Here is a 16,828-nt window from a genome sequence, read left to right as displayed (position 1 = left end):
TGGTTTGTGTGTGTGTTTGTGCGTATGTATGTGTATGTGTGTGTGTGTGTGTGTGCGCGTGGTTGTGTGTCTGTGTTGGTAAGGACTGGTTGTGTGTCTGTGTTTCTAAGGACCGGCTGCCACTGGCCCAGATGGGACCAGTGGGCTGAAGATCAGAGCCTTGTAGGGGGCAGATGTTTCAACTGAGTGTGAGTGTATGTGTGTGTGTGTGTGTGTGTGTGTGTGTGCATGCGTGTGTGTGTGTGTGCGTGTGTGTGTGTGTATTGTATGTACAGTATAGAACTAATATGTATGCCCTCCAAAGCTGAAGTATCTACTGTTTCATATTTTTACTGACATGCTTTTGTGTGTCTCTGTGTGGGTGTTTGTACACTGACACATGCATGTTTGTGTGTGTGTGTGTGTGTTCATGTGTTTGTGCAGAGGTGTTGCAGCTGTTTGTATGAGTGTATGTGTTGGGTAAGGTTGAGTAGGAGTGCTGATGTTGGGGGTTGACAGGTGATGGGATCGCCAGCTGGGGACTCGGCTAATCAACCCTACTGCTGCAAGGTTACTGGATCAAAAACACATCATGTACTTTAGCGCTGGATATTTCAGCCTTTCTACTTAACCCACACACACACCTGTGCAGGCAGGCAGGCAGGCACACACACAAACTTGCACACACACACACACACACACACACACACACACACACACACACACACACACACACACGCACAGCCACAAACACACACACACACCTGTGCAGGCACCCACACATACAGTACAAACACACACACGCATACACACACACACACACACACACACACACATAGTTGAAACATCTGCCTCCATACACAGGACTGTGTTGTGTGCAAGGTCTTCAACAGTAGAAGTACTACTGCTAAAGTCACCATCATGGAGCAGAACACAGCTCCACCCACTCAAACTGGGTTTGGGCTGTGAGCAGATGGCACACCTTCTCAGCTCTACGCCTCTGACATTCGAGCGCTTTTTTTTTGCTGTCACTCCCCTGACCTCTGCTGAGTTGAAAGGTCATTGAGGAAAGGCAGCCGCAACAGCGGCAGTGGCAGCGGCAGCAACAGCAATGTTCCTCAGCCGCGATCATCATTAGGGTGGCAGCTGGAGAGAGAGAGTGAGAGAGAGAGAGGGAGAGAGAGAGAGAGAGAGAGAGAGAAAGAGACAGAGAATAAGAGAAACGGAGCATCTGTTTGACTTTCCCCGTGGACATAAAGTTCCTACAACACCAGCATAGCCTGAAATGGTAACAAGGTCACCTCTCACACTCTTTCTCTCTCCTCCATTTCTCAGCTTGTCTTTCCTTTGTGTACCCCCTGTCCCTGTCTCTCTGATGCCCTCTCTACCTTTCGTTACTTGCTATCTCCATCAGTCCCCCGTTCCCTCCATAACTTTCTCTCTCTCTCTGCATGAAAAGGTTAAACATTAAAAGTACCTGTTCTATGTCCATCTCCATCTCCATCCCTCCCTCTCTCTTTCTCTCTCTCTCTCTCTCTCTCTCTCTCTCTCTCACACACACACACAAGCACATTTGTATGGCCAGTATTATGAAGAGCAGTGACTGTGGTTAAGGGGCTCCATAGAGAGTTCACTCATGTGTGTTGAGTGCTCAGCTGGCCCTCTCCAAGCCTGTCTGACCTGGGAGAGAAGAGATGCAGAGAGAGAGAGAGGGAGATGGAGAGGGAGAGGGAGAGATGACTTACTTACTCACCTGCCATGAAGAGACTTGAGTTGCCGGATCTTTCCATATCACCGCTGTGCGTCCTGTTATGCTCCTGCAGTGGGGGTGAAGCGAAAAGTCAAGCTTTCACTTCCTAACAATGCTTCACGGCATCGAGGTGAACCGAACCGCAATCACTCGAAACCCCTGTGAGCCAGACCTTGCGCACACAAGCACACACATGTACACACACACAAACACACACACCGAGTCTCCCAGGAGTCCCCATCTGTTCGACTGCAGCAGCAGCAGCACCAGCTCTGCTTAAAAGCCAGAGGTCTTTTAACCCCAACATCTAACCAGCAGAAGCAAGCAAACATGGGCTGCTTCAGAAGTGTGATTTATTACAGAGCAGTTTGATGTAACTGCACACATATACAATACCTATATGTCTAAATCATTTCAATCTTTCTCTAAACATGAGGGCACACAAGCATGTCCGCACACACACACACACACACACACACACAGAAAAATAAACTGGTAAAATATTTACCGATATGCACACTATATGTCTCTGGATGGATGGATATAAATAGATAGATAGATAGTTGTAGCAGTAGTTGAGAAAAGCAAAACTATGTTCAGGAGGGAGGCTACTGCCAGTGTTTGTGCCTGGTTGGTGCCAGCAGCACGCTCTAGGGTGCCAGTTTGGCATGCCTTGGAGTGGTGAACGGCGGGCATAGCAGGTCAGAGAATTCGGTGAGAGCGCGGCACGTCTGCTCGTGCCTCCATCTGTGGCCGAGAGCGTCTGTGATAACACGCACCCCCGCACACCCACAGTCCGGGTGCCATCTGTCAACGGGACGGATGGGTAAAGGCTGGCGCAGGGCACGGAGCCGCGGCCGGAGTCGAAGGGCCCGAGGGGTTTGACAGGAGGATCCGCACCTGCTGCTGGACCGCTGGGCCGGACCCTCAGAGCACGGAGCGCTGCCCGTGGACACAGCCACAGCCGTTACAGACTGTTCCCCTCCCCGCGGTCCGACATGAGCAGAATAACTAAGATTTACGGAGGCAGCGGATGTTAGGGCATCCAATGTTCTTTCGCTCAGATAGTTTTGTCTTCTCCAGCAGCTGTTCTAAGAAGCCCACTATTGACATCCATGTCAAGTTGAAACAAAATAAGTGTAAAATGGTGACGCAGTGTTATATCAATAGAACGGATCTACGCAAACTTGAAGACCTGTCACCAGTAAATTGATAGCATGTGGACCTATAATAAAACACCTATAGGCTGACGTGTTCAGATTATCTATCGGTCAAATTCCATATACCATATACCAATAGTTCATCATTCTACGTCAACTTTCTTGTGCAGTGAAATATTTCTATTCTGAAATGCTGATTGTTTAGGCCTTGAGTAAAAATCCCGGCTTCTGATCTTTATCCAACCTTAAATTAACTCCCATTTTAACTGTAAAATGTCGCCTACCAGACAGTCGAATAAGCCATAGGCCTACTCTACATGGAACAATACCACCGAGTTGGTAAATCGGTGCTATAATGGTACAGACCAGTTGGCAGGCCGAAGAAATCTGGCTTGTTAGCTAGTGCTACATAGACCTCGCAGACACGCAGACTGGGGCTATGTTTCTAGTGAACCTGTTGAGGGCTAAAATATGGCTTTTTGGTGCGTTTCCCAACCACATTCTTACATACACACACTCCCGAATTCACCCCCCCCCCCCCCCCCCCCGAAGACCGCAACCGACTCATACCCTCTGGTGGCCTAAAGGTAGTACAGGCCGATCCCTTTTGGAAAATATGGATTCCGTTGGCCAAGTGCAGGCGCCATGGGCAGGCCTATTGCTAAACTAGAATGAGATACGACGAGTAAGTATGTGAGTAGGCTCTCTTTCTTCCAGTTATCTTCCCTTTCTTATTTACAGGCCAACGAGCAAACACTCAAACCACAAACTCGCCTATGCCATATTAGCGTTTGTATTTTGATCAAACTGTGCTTCAATGTCGAAACGCGTGTTAGCGATCAAACTGTGCGTCAATGCCGAATCGTGTGTTAGCCAGATTAATTTAACAAGCTGGCAGTAGCCTATAATAGACCTTTTGCCGTTAACCAATATCAGTGTCAGACAGAGAAGCCGAAAGTCAGAAACTAGGCCTGAAGTGGACTATCTCAGCCAAATATGAGAATGTAGACGATGTGGTGTGGAAGGCTGTTTTCATTCGCTGGCGCTAATATGATCAGGTCTTGCTTATCGTAGCTTTAAACACCCCTGACATATTCAAACAGACTTATCCCTCGGCAAGAGTAATAGCAGAGTCTGGCCTTATTTTTCCCTCCTCTCTCTCTACCCTTACATGGATGAAGAGGCCTGGTCTGCCTCAGAGATTTGGGCACAGATGGCACTGGTGGGGGTAGTGTGTGTATGTGTGGGGTGATGCATGAATTGATGATGATTATATGTGTGTGTGAGTGTGTGTATGTGTATGTGTTGGTAGGGGAGCAGGAGGTGCAGCTGGTGACAGATGCCAGCACCAGCAACAGCCCCATCTCCCCTCACACACACACATTCATGCCCCAGGGCACAGCATGGATGAAACCTAGTGCCAGATGCCCAGATGCAGCTCCCCTAGTGCCACCGCTGAGGCTCTCCACCAGCCCACACACACACACACACACAGCTCAACCGCGTAGGTCTACTGGTCCATATAGCATGCAAGGTTTAAAACCAGGACCAGTCGGTGCATACAGTAGGAGAGGTTCCAGTTGTGAAGTTTATTGTAAAATGATAATGGGCAGATAACTTCAGATGGCATCTACCAGTCCTTCTATTTACAGCAAAATAAGTGTGTGGTCATGTACTACTAGCCAAGTAAAAATGTAAACTTGGTGTGAGGTCAGTTCGGACAATGTTTAACACTGTGGTGCTACCTTGGTAAAGTGAGATGAATTCAGAGGATGAGAGGGTTGATAGCTTCAGGATGTCAGACAGCTGGGATTATAGTCTGGAAACTCAACTGAGAAGAGCTTCACAGTCTGTCAAGGCAGGGAGCTATAGTGGGATAATTTTCAACACAATTTTAAGCAATAGTTTGCAAACATATCTTGCACCCATCTGAATCCCCAAAGGAGGATGTCTACATGTCCAGACCGCACTGAATGTAGCGACATATGAGCGTTACAACGACTGGCAACAGAAGAGGTGTGAGAGACACACAGAGCAAAACCATCTTATCAACTGAGTTTAATGCAGACCATCAGCAGCAGTCCAGATCCTCGAGCTTGCTGTTGAACACTTACTTTTCTGACCAGTGTTCAGCCTTAAGGCTCAACCCTGGCTCAGAAGCTCATGGCAAAAACTACAAACATGGCAGCTAGAATGGAGTGATGTTTCATGCCCTAAATTGGCGTGTTGCACAACAATCATCAGTTGGAGAAGAATGGTGAACATGACTTAAAATATAGCAGGAAACAAAAACAAAACAAACTAAAACAAAAACAGAAAACACAGCAAATTGCAAGAAACATTAGTCAATGACTGACAAGACAGCAGCAGGCCAAACATGCAATGCATCTTTACGAGGTCTGACTAGTTTGTTCATGGACATCATTAAAAGTGCAAAAATAACCTAGAACTATTTGTGTTATAACATTAGTTTCATCACTAGCTTTGAAGTATGCCACAAGAATAAAATATGGCTCTGCTTCATGTTAAATGTAAAGCTAATGCTCCTGATTGGATGGAAGCTGGTCAGAGGAATGAGGACCAGTGACCAAAACTTCAAAAGAAGTGTTCCAAGTCCACGATCCCAAATAGCAATGAAGGACTTGTCATTATTGATGAAGAATTGTTATGTCGTGCTTTTGGCTTGGGAGGACAGGGCATGATCATTAGTTTCCACGTGGTGGTAATATTTCAGGTCTTTTAAACAACAAACTGTACCCTGAAACCTACAAATCGAGTGACATTAGTTAAGCAGACTCAAATCTTTAGCTACTTGTACAATATGCTAGTATAGACATTAAAAACTCCTACTGGGTAGAGAGAGAGCGAGGAAAAAAAACATAACTTTACAGAGGACAACAGAGAACATGTAAACAAACATTCCCACTAGAACATAGTGACTAGCTTGAGCTCTCTTCTCTCTCTCATTTTTTATATATTTTTTTTTTTGCATTTTTACGTCCATGTCCGAATACTCAGTCTGATTTGGTGTCTCTGGTGCTACGGTCATTGTCAGTCCAATGCTGATTCTCATTTATCCTCTTCTCCTTGATCGATAGTCTTTCCGTGATCCACACAGTTGTGTGTCAATGTTAAGAGGACCGCAATCTGGCTCATTCATTCATACTTTCTTTTTCTTCTCCTTCTTTTCTTTTCCTTCCTGTTTGTTTTCCGCATTCGATCACTGTCTGTTTCTCTCTTAACTCTTAACTTGTACAGCGGTGTGGTTGGGCATGCTGCTTTGCTCCAGCAGGCCCGAAGCCTGGGGCTCTAGTTGAATCCAAGCCCAGAGCCCTTGGGCCTCTGGTGGGCTCGGACAGGCTCAGTGATGCCTCTGCCCTCTGGGCCCAGGCCAGAGCCAGGGTTCCAGCCCATGCTCTGCAGCATACGGTTCCCCATGTTCGAGTCCGGAATAGGAGGAGCATTCTCTCCCACAACTCCTGGGATAAGGAGGAAAGACAGGAGTCAACCATGTGCAGTTTAACTACACTAAACGTGTGCTGGGATTTAATATCTAGATTAATATGTAGATGATATTACATACCAAAATGTGAACTATTTAAGCCATTTCAGTTTCCAAATATGAATTGACTACAATAGCTAACTCTAATAGAGCTTAACACTCCTTCAAACAGAGTTATAAAACAAAACTTTCAGGTAACAGCCATGACGGAATGTTAGAGAGAGATGACTTTAAAAAACTTTGGTTGTCTTTATTCTGTGTAATGTATAACACTGAATAAAGAGGTGAGGTGATGACCTTCCCATTCCATAAAATTGACTTTCATTAAAGAAACACTAATGTATAACACAGAATAAAGAGGTGAGGTGATTTTCATTAAAGAAACAATGGCAAGACCTCCAGTTACAACGGTATCACATGTCTGCCACGTCAAATCTGAATGGATGAATGTTCTGGTAACATTAAGCTTCCTGTCTGATTAGCGTATAAAGGAAATGCACCTGTGGTGGGTGGGGCTCCCATGGGTGCCGCCTTTCTTCTCCTCTTCACGTCCCCCGTGCACAGGGAGCCTAGGTGACCACTCGTCTGTCTGTGGACACGGCAACCAAGCAAATGACAAAACACAAACATCAAACACAACCGCAAGCAACATGTTTGGCCTATGGCAATACAACACCACTGAACAGAGATCGCCCCATTAACAAAAGTGCTGTTCCAGATGTTTCACTGTGATGCCACCTTGTGGTCGAATGGTGCAGTACACACAACTAACATGCACATATGTTTATTAAACACACACGGCAACACATCTTCTAAAAATTGTATTATTCATTAGTACTTAATCAATGAATAATCATCTTCCTATACTGTAGAATGCATCTCCTTTCCTCTGAGTCTTAAGCATATTTCACACTGGGTGGTTTAACATACTTATTACAGGGAGGGTTATGGCAGGTAAAGAAGTAAAACTCCTGTCTAAAAGCACAGCTGTTGAAGGCAGTAGGCAGCTTCCCAGGGTGCTATGGGGCAGGTGACCTGTTTGACGGAGAAGGTTTAAAGGGTTTGTCATTATACTTTTTTTTCTGGACATACCTGCTGGCAGTTTTTAACGAGCAGCTTCTACGGTGCCCCCGATCTGTCCTTGAATCCCAGTGCAGCTTCACGTGCAAGCGCACACACACACACACACACACACACACACACAAGGTTAGAAACATTACAACAGTCCACAAGTACTTCACAAAGAGTGACCCATTAAGACAAAGTGCTTCACAAAGTAAAATAGTCCCTTGGCTAGTATGATGCAGTAGTTTACAAGGACAGACACCACCCTTATGTCAGTATAAATGAGTAGGCATTGAACAGAGACAATGAGCTCTGGCCCACCCTGTTCTTACCTGGCTGTGGTCTCTTCTGGATGCCGGATTAAACCAGGGCCTGCTAGAGAGAGAGTGAGAAACAAACTATCACACAAACAACATCTTCTAACTTTTCTTGAATCTCTGTTAAATAACCCCATCGGGCTGGCTCAAAAAAATTCATCTGAAACACTGACAGACCCATCCAAAAGAGCAGCTGCCCTACCCATCATCGTTTGTACTGTCTGATAAGGGTAATGCATGAATCCCTCGGATGTCCTCATTTGTGTACGTGAGGACCCACAGTAGGTGAGAGAGGCGGGAGGACTGAGAACTACTCACTCGTGAGGGTCCTGGGACATCCGGCCCAGTCTGTCTGTACAGCCCGGTCCAGCGGAGATGCCCTACGGAGGGAGGTAAAGAAGGAAGAGTGTGAGGAAGGTTATGGACACACAAAAAAATAAGTTTGAAGAGACAAAGTGAAAAAGAGACAAAGTGATTAAATAGCAGGTGAGAGAGAGAGAGATATATAAACAGAGTGAGGAGGAGATAAGGGGACAAAGGTAGTCAGTCAAGTGGTCAGTATGGAGGAGGACGGCGTGTGGAGGTGTGAACCGTGAAGTAGTGATGGCCTAACCTGCGAGTGGTGAGCCCCTGACTGACCAGATGCCCCGCCCTGCAGACGATTCAACCTGGCCTGGAACCCTGGGGAGGGGAGCATCAGAAAGAGAGAGAGAGAGAGGGGTTGAGGGTGAAGGGAGATGAAAAATACGTTTTGGTAGGAGAATGCTTGAGATAAATATGATTAAGAGGAGTTGGCTACAAATACAAGCGCGCACACACACACACACACACTGAGCAAATGTGCTACATGTACACACACCTCTCTGTGCATCCTTCGACATGAGAGGGAAGGATCCAGTGAGGATGCTGTTGAAGACAGGGTCGTTGAGGTCGAGCTCGGCCGAGTCCCTCTCCCACCAGGGCACCACACCCGCGATGCCACAAGCACCGCCAGGCTCCCCGTCGTAGAACCAGTCGCTCTGCTCGTCATCGGCTAGACAACAGGGGTCAAAGGTTGGAGGAGAATCTTCAGCTCACCATCAACAAGTGACGTCACAATGAGATGGAGCGTTATTACACTGGGGCAGGAAAGAATAGCTTGGTACAGAGAATGAGAGGCACCAATCCAAGTAAGCACACCAGCAAATAAGGCCAAACACAACACACACAAGCACGTGTTTACTAGGGATGCTCCGATCTGATCGGCGCCGATCGTAATCGGCAGATATCCCCCTTATCGTTATCGATCGGAGTTCTCAAAACGGCCGATCAAACCGATCCGATCAGATTACTTAAAATCTGCGAGAGAACTACTATCAGAGACGTTTCAATAAAACGTTAGAGACAGGCATTTCAGGCCGCTACTGGTAGAAAATGATTCTTAAAAAAAAAGAAGCTTGTGATTGGCTGTGTCTCCATGTTATGAAATTTCATTGGCCCCCGTTGTCGGTGGCGGGTAGGTCAAAGTCAAAATCGAAAGTCGAGACAAAATGGCTTCGCCGTGGTGTCAGAGAAAGATAATACGTTTGCAATTTGCAACGCCTGCTCCAAAGCAGTTCCCCGTGGAGGCAGATTAAATGGCATCACGGAGTAAGTTAAAGAGAAACTGTCATTTGGAGAGTTTATAATGATACTAAACGAAGGGAAATCTACTGTATGGAGATATTTCTGCTAAGTAGACGATGCAGATTGTTATTAGGCTGTTGGATATGTCAAATGTAGGAAGTGTGAAGTTTTAAAGGAATATGATTGATGCAACTCTCGTTCTCCACAACTACATGGATTAAACCCCGATGGTTGGATATAGATAGTTTTAGAACGAACGTCGGCGTGCTAAAAGATCTTCAATGGTAAGACTTGTCTGTTGTGCCTCCGTTGATGTAGCATAAAACGTGAGTTTTATTAAAGCATGCCGTGTGTAATGTGTAGCTATTTCATTCCGTTTGTTAACCTTTCCTGCTGCCTGTATCTGAACGTAGTTGGAGATTGCAGGGGAGTAAAATGCTCCACGGCCGAACTAAGTAGATTATATGTTTTTAACTTCGGGGTTAAATCCCTTTCCTTTACGTCTGCTGCTGGTTAGATACAGACAGCAGGAAAGGTTAACAAACGGGATGAAATAGCTACACACGCTATGCTTTAGTAAAACTCACGTTACTCACATACTGGTTAACACTGTTACAGGGTCAAAGACAAAACTAGGTTTTCAAGCCTCAAAAATATAAAAGTATTCAACAACGAAAAACTTTTTACAGCACATTAATGTTTGTCGCTACATCCAAATTATGCGTCACCGTTGTCCTTCCTTTTAAAGGAGCCGCACCATTTTACTAAACGTTCTCGCAATGTGGATCATTTAATTGAAATATGCTTATTGGCCTTATTGTGTACGCTTGTGCGTTTAACTGCGCTTGTTTGTGAGAGAGAGCATTTAACTGTTGATGCCCCAGTTTAATAATGCCAGGATATTCTTAAAAAAAACGTACGTCAATGCGGCATTAGTACTATGAACAGTTGAGAAATTGATTACGTCGGGCTCGGTTCGGATTCGAACATTTTTTAATGGCAGGTTGACTAAAATGCTGAGATGCTTATATTTATCAAGGCAAATCTGCCAGTGATGCTGCTTAATCAGAAGTAAGGTTTGAATACTCTACTCTATTCCCGGGAAAGCTATTTTTAAGTTCCAAGAGCGTCTAGACAGTGGAGTGTTGCATATGTGCTTCTATTGTTGTGATATTCATTTAAAGATTTATATTTTTATTACTAATAATATTTATTATTTATTATTATTTTCACATTTTATAGTAAGTGAGATCTTCTACACTGGAATGTTGCACGTTCCCTGCAATACAGTTGATGGTTGTCAATTCATGATACTCTCTCGTCTTGTTATTTAAATACTTAAAATACAATACCAATGTTGTTAAAAATAATTCATTTAATAAATAATGCTACACAATAAATAGATTGCTTCAATCGACACCGTGATCGGTGATCGGTTTTATCGGATCGGCAGATACTGATTTCAGTGATCGGTGATCGGTGATCGGCACCAAAAAACCTGATCGGAGCATCTCTAGTGTTTACCTTGCCTCCCCTCGTCATTGGTGAAGAGGCCTCCGTCGCTGCTGTTGCTCACGCTGCTGGTCTCACTGAGAAGGAGGAGGAAGAGAGAGAAGGGTGGTTTAGTTGGGGTCAAGATTACTCATTTCTACCTGGAGCAGTAGAACTCCACTTCCTATGATGCTCTCAGCATACTAGTTGGCTATTCTTGCCAAGTCTTCCTCAATGCACACAACAATACCAACACTCTCAATTCACCTGTTTGTCATTGTGTTGAGATTAAGTTTTTCTGCAATAAACATTTTTCAAATACTATCCATACTGAATGACTTTCTACATGGAACATCCACAAGCTTCAGGTTTGGGTCCTAAGTCTCTTCATTTCTGGGTAAAGACCAAGCAGCATTGCAACTGGCTAACTACGAGTCTCAGCTAGTTGCCCCACTGCTTGGTAGCAAGGGGGAAAGAACTCTGAAGTGCATCCTTCTGCTGAAATGCAGGCTTTAAATTAGACTCCACCTGCCTACTGCTCACAGCTCAATCTTCTCTGATTATAGTCTGGAAACTATCTTCGTTGGGCCAATCTTAGTGGCCTCTAATCAGCAACCAGTGGGGGTGGCTAAGTGCACTGGCATTGAAGTGTTTGTTTGAAAACAGTTACAGTGTCATTTAACCAAAGTCTATGCCCATTAGGATGCAATGACTGGCAACCAGCCTCAGTGGAGCGTTGCCAGACCCTATCTATTCACGATGTGAATTTGAGGCTGGTTATACCAGGCTAGCTTTAAGCACCCGCAGTGTCAGAAACACCTCAGATGACCTTGACATCAGTAGACAGCCAGGACTTGATTACTCCTGTTGGCTAGGCTATAAACTACTTTAAACTGTGGGGCTGATCAGATGTGGAGTTAATTCCAGCAGAACAAATGGCAACATAAACAAACGCTTTCCCATGTCAGGGTCAGTGTAGCTTCACAAAAGCCTTTGAAGCTACAGAGTAGAGTTCCTGGCATTGATTAATAGCAGACACTTTTGTATGCTTCAGTATTATATACATATAATCCTGTCTATCAAGTGAACATATTTCTTTGATTTTCTTTTTGTAATGTTGTAGGCGTAGTGGATTCGTTTTTAACCTAGAGAGCAATCCGCTACCAGGAAATTTAAGTACTACTATCTTTTGCCCGTACGTAGCGAGTGTGTGCATGGAATCTAAGGAGGGGAGCAGTTAAGAAGTGAGGAAGAGACGTGAAGGGAGCTGCACCCACTTGAGCCGCCATGACACAGAGCAGACAGAGACAAGAGGGAAGGATGGGAAGACAAAAAAAAGCACAAACACTAACCACCTGTCACTCATGTCCTCTCCAGAGCCCTTATGCTCCTCAAAGTCCATCTTGTCCTTTGCCTCACCCGGGCCTGCCCCCTCCTCGCTCTCCACCACCACCCCCTCGTCCGCCACGTCCGACGCCAGCTTGTGAGCCGCCAGCTTCCTCTTCTTAACCCCGCCCTTGGCTGCCGCACCCCCCTCACAGCCCACCGCCAGCCCTCTGGGCAGCGCCATGGGAGGAGGCGGGGCCAGCATGCAGGTGGTGACCTCCTGTGGCGGGTCCACAGCCATCCGCTTGAACTTGCGCCGCCGTCTGAGGCTGCGCATGCCCAGCCCGTCCACGCCCCCTCCGCCCGGCTCCTCGTGCCACAGCGGGCGCTTTCCACGTCCGTGGGAGTCCCCCCCCTGTAAGGGCGTACGCCGCTTGGGCCCCAGCTGTTCGTCTGAGTCACTGTGGTTGTTTGGGGGGTCTCGGGCGTGGTTGTGGTGATGGTTGTTGTTGTTGTTATTGTGGTGGTGGTGCCGCCCGCCCGCCTCATCCAGGCTGGACTCGGAGCCGTCGCTCAGGTGGCAGGCATCCCAGGGCGGGTGCGGGTTATCAGAGCGGCGCTTTCGGCCACGACGCTTGCGTGCCTGGCGCTTCAGCAGGCAGCCCACTGCCAGCGCGTGGTCTGCACCCCCCTCGCCGAACCCACCACGTGCCTGCTCTGAACTCTCCTCCAGGGCCGACACCAGGTCGTGGACCAGCTCGTCCATCGTCTGGCTAAAGTGCCTGAATGAAGGAGTAAATAAATATTACATTGTCATACTTTTATTTTCATCCACTGTATCAACTGAGTAACATTCTGTTCATATATTTAAATGTGCTATTGATTATTTTTTGAAAACTTCAAACTGCAACGTCAAATGGATGGCATGCCACATGTATTTATAATACAGGCCTAGATTGTTTTGCCAAAGTGAGTTTAATCAATACAACTCCAATATGATTACATAGCATTATGTTACAACTGAATAAACCTCCAGACAATGTAACCTTTACTTCAGGTGACACTTGACAACGCGAAGAGTGACATCAGGCACTGGCTTAACTCAAGGTGATTTAGTTGTTACAGATCGCATTTTATGCAGGAGCGCCCTTCCTTTGTTTTGATCTGACTCCTATGTCCAAAATGGCTATTCTTGCCAAGTCTTCCTCAATGCACACGACAATACCAACACTCTCAAGTTACCCGTTTGTAATTGTGTTGTGATTAAGTTTTTATGCAATAAACATTCTTCAAATACTTAGCGTAAACAAATCTCTGTTAGTGTCGTAACTGACCTGCTTTTAAATCCCTTTCATGTAACGTTACACTGCCAGGCACAATTGGTTAGCTGGCTACGCATTATTGAGGCTATATAGATAGCTAATGTTAACAAAATAAAAGGGTCGATAGTCTCCGTCTTCAGTAGAAACTTACATTATTGAATAACCCGGTTAGTTGAAATAGTGTTAACAAGTGTAAACAACGTCACAAACATTGCCAGCTAGGTAATGACCTAGTTTGTTAGCAATTTAAATCCAGATTGAAAAACAAGCAAGCCAAGTTATCGAGACCCTGGGGTTGAGTGACAGCCTTGTTATCATTATGGTTGTTAATTAGTAGTCTATACCCTAAAGGTTTGTACCCGAGCAGGCAAGATTTGAATTAACTGTTAAGGAAATAATATCTATATGATCGTTGCAGACACTAAGCAAAGTAGACAACAAGATGGCTAACCAAATAAAAGGGACGGTTAACCAACTGTCTTGATAGCCTTAAATTTAACCCGCTCTACAGTAAAAAGCTGATTACTCACCAGCTGGTTCCCGCTTTACCAAGGCTCTTAATGTTTGCTGCACGGAACATTAAAACACACAAAACCTTGTGGTTTTCAGCCAAAAACAACAGACATACGAACAGCTAGAGGGACCACCATTGTGGCTCAAATCCTGCCCAGAATAAGATGCGGAGGAAATGAAAATACAGAATTAAAAGTCTTACCAACATCCTCTGACGTAATTTATTTTACAAAATAAAAGTATTTTCTTATAGTAGGTAGCATCTTATCTCTGATATTACATCATGTAGTACATAGCACATATTTAGGTCAACTATTCTTTTTTACATTTAACTTGTGTTCACCATTGTTTGAATTATTCAGGTACTGGTTTCACTAACGTATTTTAAGGATTTCTTGAAAAAACAGAACTACCACAAGGGGGTACCCGTGATCCATGTTCGTATTTTTACGGTCGACTGCTATTGTTCCCTATCAGAATAAGCTCTGCATCTTTGCTTAGGCCAGAGTTTTATGTTACACAATTAGTCACTATATTTCACTTATCATCGTCTATTGGCCTGGTTATTGAATGAATAGCTTTTTTGGCATATACCCTACGACACATTAGACCAGTTAGATCAGAATGTAGGGCCTGTTTCAACATATTTTTGAGCCTTTAGTAAATTTATTCTCGATGATATAACTAATTGTAATTCGCAGATGGTGCAACGTTAGTCACGTCTGAACTTTATATCCGGATGACGTACTATAAATTATATCTCAAACCGGACACCATGGAAACAATAAACATTCCATTATTTTTTTGCATTCTGCTTTGGAAAGTGGCTTGCAAGCAAATTTCTGGCTTATATTTAAACACTGATTCATTCAAATATTCAATTGTACGGTCCTCGGTGGATTATAAGGTGTGTATGAATGTGCGGTTTAACCGTTTTTGGCTTAAAATAAGAACGTCATTCTAATGAGTTACAAAAACAAACAAACAGACAGACAAAAAGTTGACCATAAGTGATTTTGAAAACGGTGACGTAGAGGGAGAAGAGGGAGGAGAGTTGAGGCAGGAGGGACGGGTTCTCTAGGCCTAGGCTGTATTTCTAGGCCTATTGTATTTCCAGCTGTTGATGTAGGCCTATTGTGTTGTATTATACTGGAAATGTATACAGTGGGCATCAGCCTATATATTCTCCCTTTGGCCAAAGACAAGTCATATTTACTTACACAGCCAATATATAGGTAAGATAAATGTCAATACTCTGTTTCTGATTGCAGAAATCTGACGGCATGGAAAAACAGACAAATAAGCTAACACCATCAGCCATTATGGAGAAAGGTGTCAGTGATTATGTGGTGGGACTGCAGGCTCTTTTGAAGATCATAGAGAGCCGATGTAGAGATAGTGTTGAAGTGAACCCCACTGTGAATGTCATCAGCAATGGCATCCAGTCTGAGGAGGAGGTCACCCTGAAACAGGTGGAGTTGGAGGACAGGGCCTCTGATCTGAGGGAGATATGGGAGTATTTCACAGCTCTTGAGGAGGACCGGAGGAACCTGCAGCAGCTCCTGCTAGAGCAGAGAGAGGAGCACGGGAGGGAGGTGAGGGCTCTTGAGAGGGAGCTAGTGCAGGAGAGAGCAGAGTGGCAGAGAGAGAAGATGGAGAGAGAGGAGGCCCTGCTGTCTGCTGTGATGCCTGTGGTTGTCATCAGAGAAAAGCTGATGAAGGAGCTCAGGAGCCAGACAGATAGACCTGTGGTGAGACATGTTATCTTGCTTTTCTACACAAGATGTATTGTTGCATGTAGAGCATTGGATTAAAAGTGTTGATTAATCTCTAGATATTCCAAATCAGTTTACCATTTATAATGTTTTGTTTGTTTTACCATTCAGAGTACCAAACATCTGGGTGGAACTGCAGTGAGCAAATACGTAAAACTCAGGAAATGGTGGTGCAAGAACGTTGTTGCTCCTCAGGTAGCCTACTTTTCTTTGTGTTTTCCTGGGTTGGCATCTTTGTATTGAATATTGAATACTGCAAGTCTTGTGACCGCTTTTGTGTGTGTGTGTGTGTGTGTGTGTATGTATATGTGTGTTGGTGTGTGTGTGTGTGTGTGTGTGTGTGTGTTTGTGTGTTTGTGTGTGTGTGTGTCAATTCGTTGAAAACATCTCAAACTTGACGAAAGATTTTCAAAAGAATCTGTGCTTGGCTTTCTTCAGGATGCTCACAGCAGCAGTGCCTCTCAAATCGACCTGAAGCAGATCATGGAGCTGGAGATCAAGGTCAGGAAGGCTGAGGAGAAGAAACAGCTGAAGACGGCAAGGAAGGCTGACAGAAGCAGTGGAAAGAAAGAGGGAAAGAAAACAAAGAGGGATGAGAAAGTAAAGGACATCAAACTGAAGCGATACTGGCATTGCTACCTTTTGACCATGGGTTGTGCCACTTCACCCATTGAAGACTGGCCAAGCCAGCTAAGCCTCTGAAGAGATTGTGAAGGAGGCTCACATTATGATTATTATTTTATAAATATACTTTTATATTGTATAAACATGAAATATTTCATTTGTATTACTATTTAATGTTACACAAATTCTTTGTATTATTATTGGCTGTATAACATTTAACAGATATTTTTACAACACTTTCTGGACTGTCAGAATCTGCCATTTTTTTCTGTCTTTTAGAATTGGCATGGTTGTTATTGTATACATATATGGATCACTAGTACAACCACAACCACAAGATCTGACATGTCACTTAATCATGAAATGAAACTGATGGTGATAACAAAGGCGCATCTTACT

At 44.7% G+C, this 16,828-nt stretch overlaps 1 protein-coding gene across 3 annotated transcripts; it reads right to left on the bottom strand.

Moving 5' to 3' along the window:
* Positions 1–4,930: 4,930 nt before the first annotated feature.
* On the bottom strand, positions 4,931–14,185 carry gpatch2 (G patch domain containing 2). Of its 3 annotated transcripts, none has more exons than XM_080832022.1 (10): positions 14,048–14,185; positions 12,222–12,977; positions 10,903–10,967; positions 8,633–8,806; positions 8,387–8,454; positions 8,092–8,153; positions 7,789–7,831; positions 7,484–7,548; positions 6,892–6,980; positions 4,931–6,368 (listed from the first exon to the last, which is right to left on the bottom strand). In XM_080832022.1, exons 1-10 carry the CDS (start codon positions 14,095–14,097, stop codon positions 6,199–6,201), a joined length of 1,542 nt encoding a protein of 513 aa, XP_080688148.1. In that variant the 5' UTR covers positions 14,098–14,185; the 3' UTR covers positions 4,931–6,198. The 3 variants fall into 3 exon arrangements, with proteins under 3 accessions (XP_080688148.1, XP_080688150.1, XP_080688149.1); XM_080832024.1 differs by having other exon boundaries at positions 7,789–7,828; XM_080832023.1 differs by having other exon boundaries at positions 12,225–12,977.
* Positions 14,186–16,828: the final 2,643 nt, after the last annotated feature.

The sequence above is a fragment of the Sprattus sprattus genome (genome assembly GCF_963457725.1).
Source record: "Sprattus sprattus genome assembly, chromosome: 2".
Lineage (NCBI taxonomy): Eukaryota > Metazoa > Chordata > Actinopteri > Clupeiformes > Clupeidae > Sprattus > Sprattus sprattus.
Note: the sequence above shows the minus strand (reverse complement) of the source record. Positions and strands in the feature narration are given on the sequence as shown.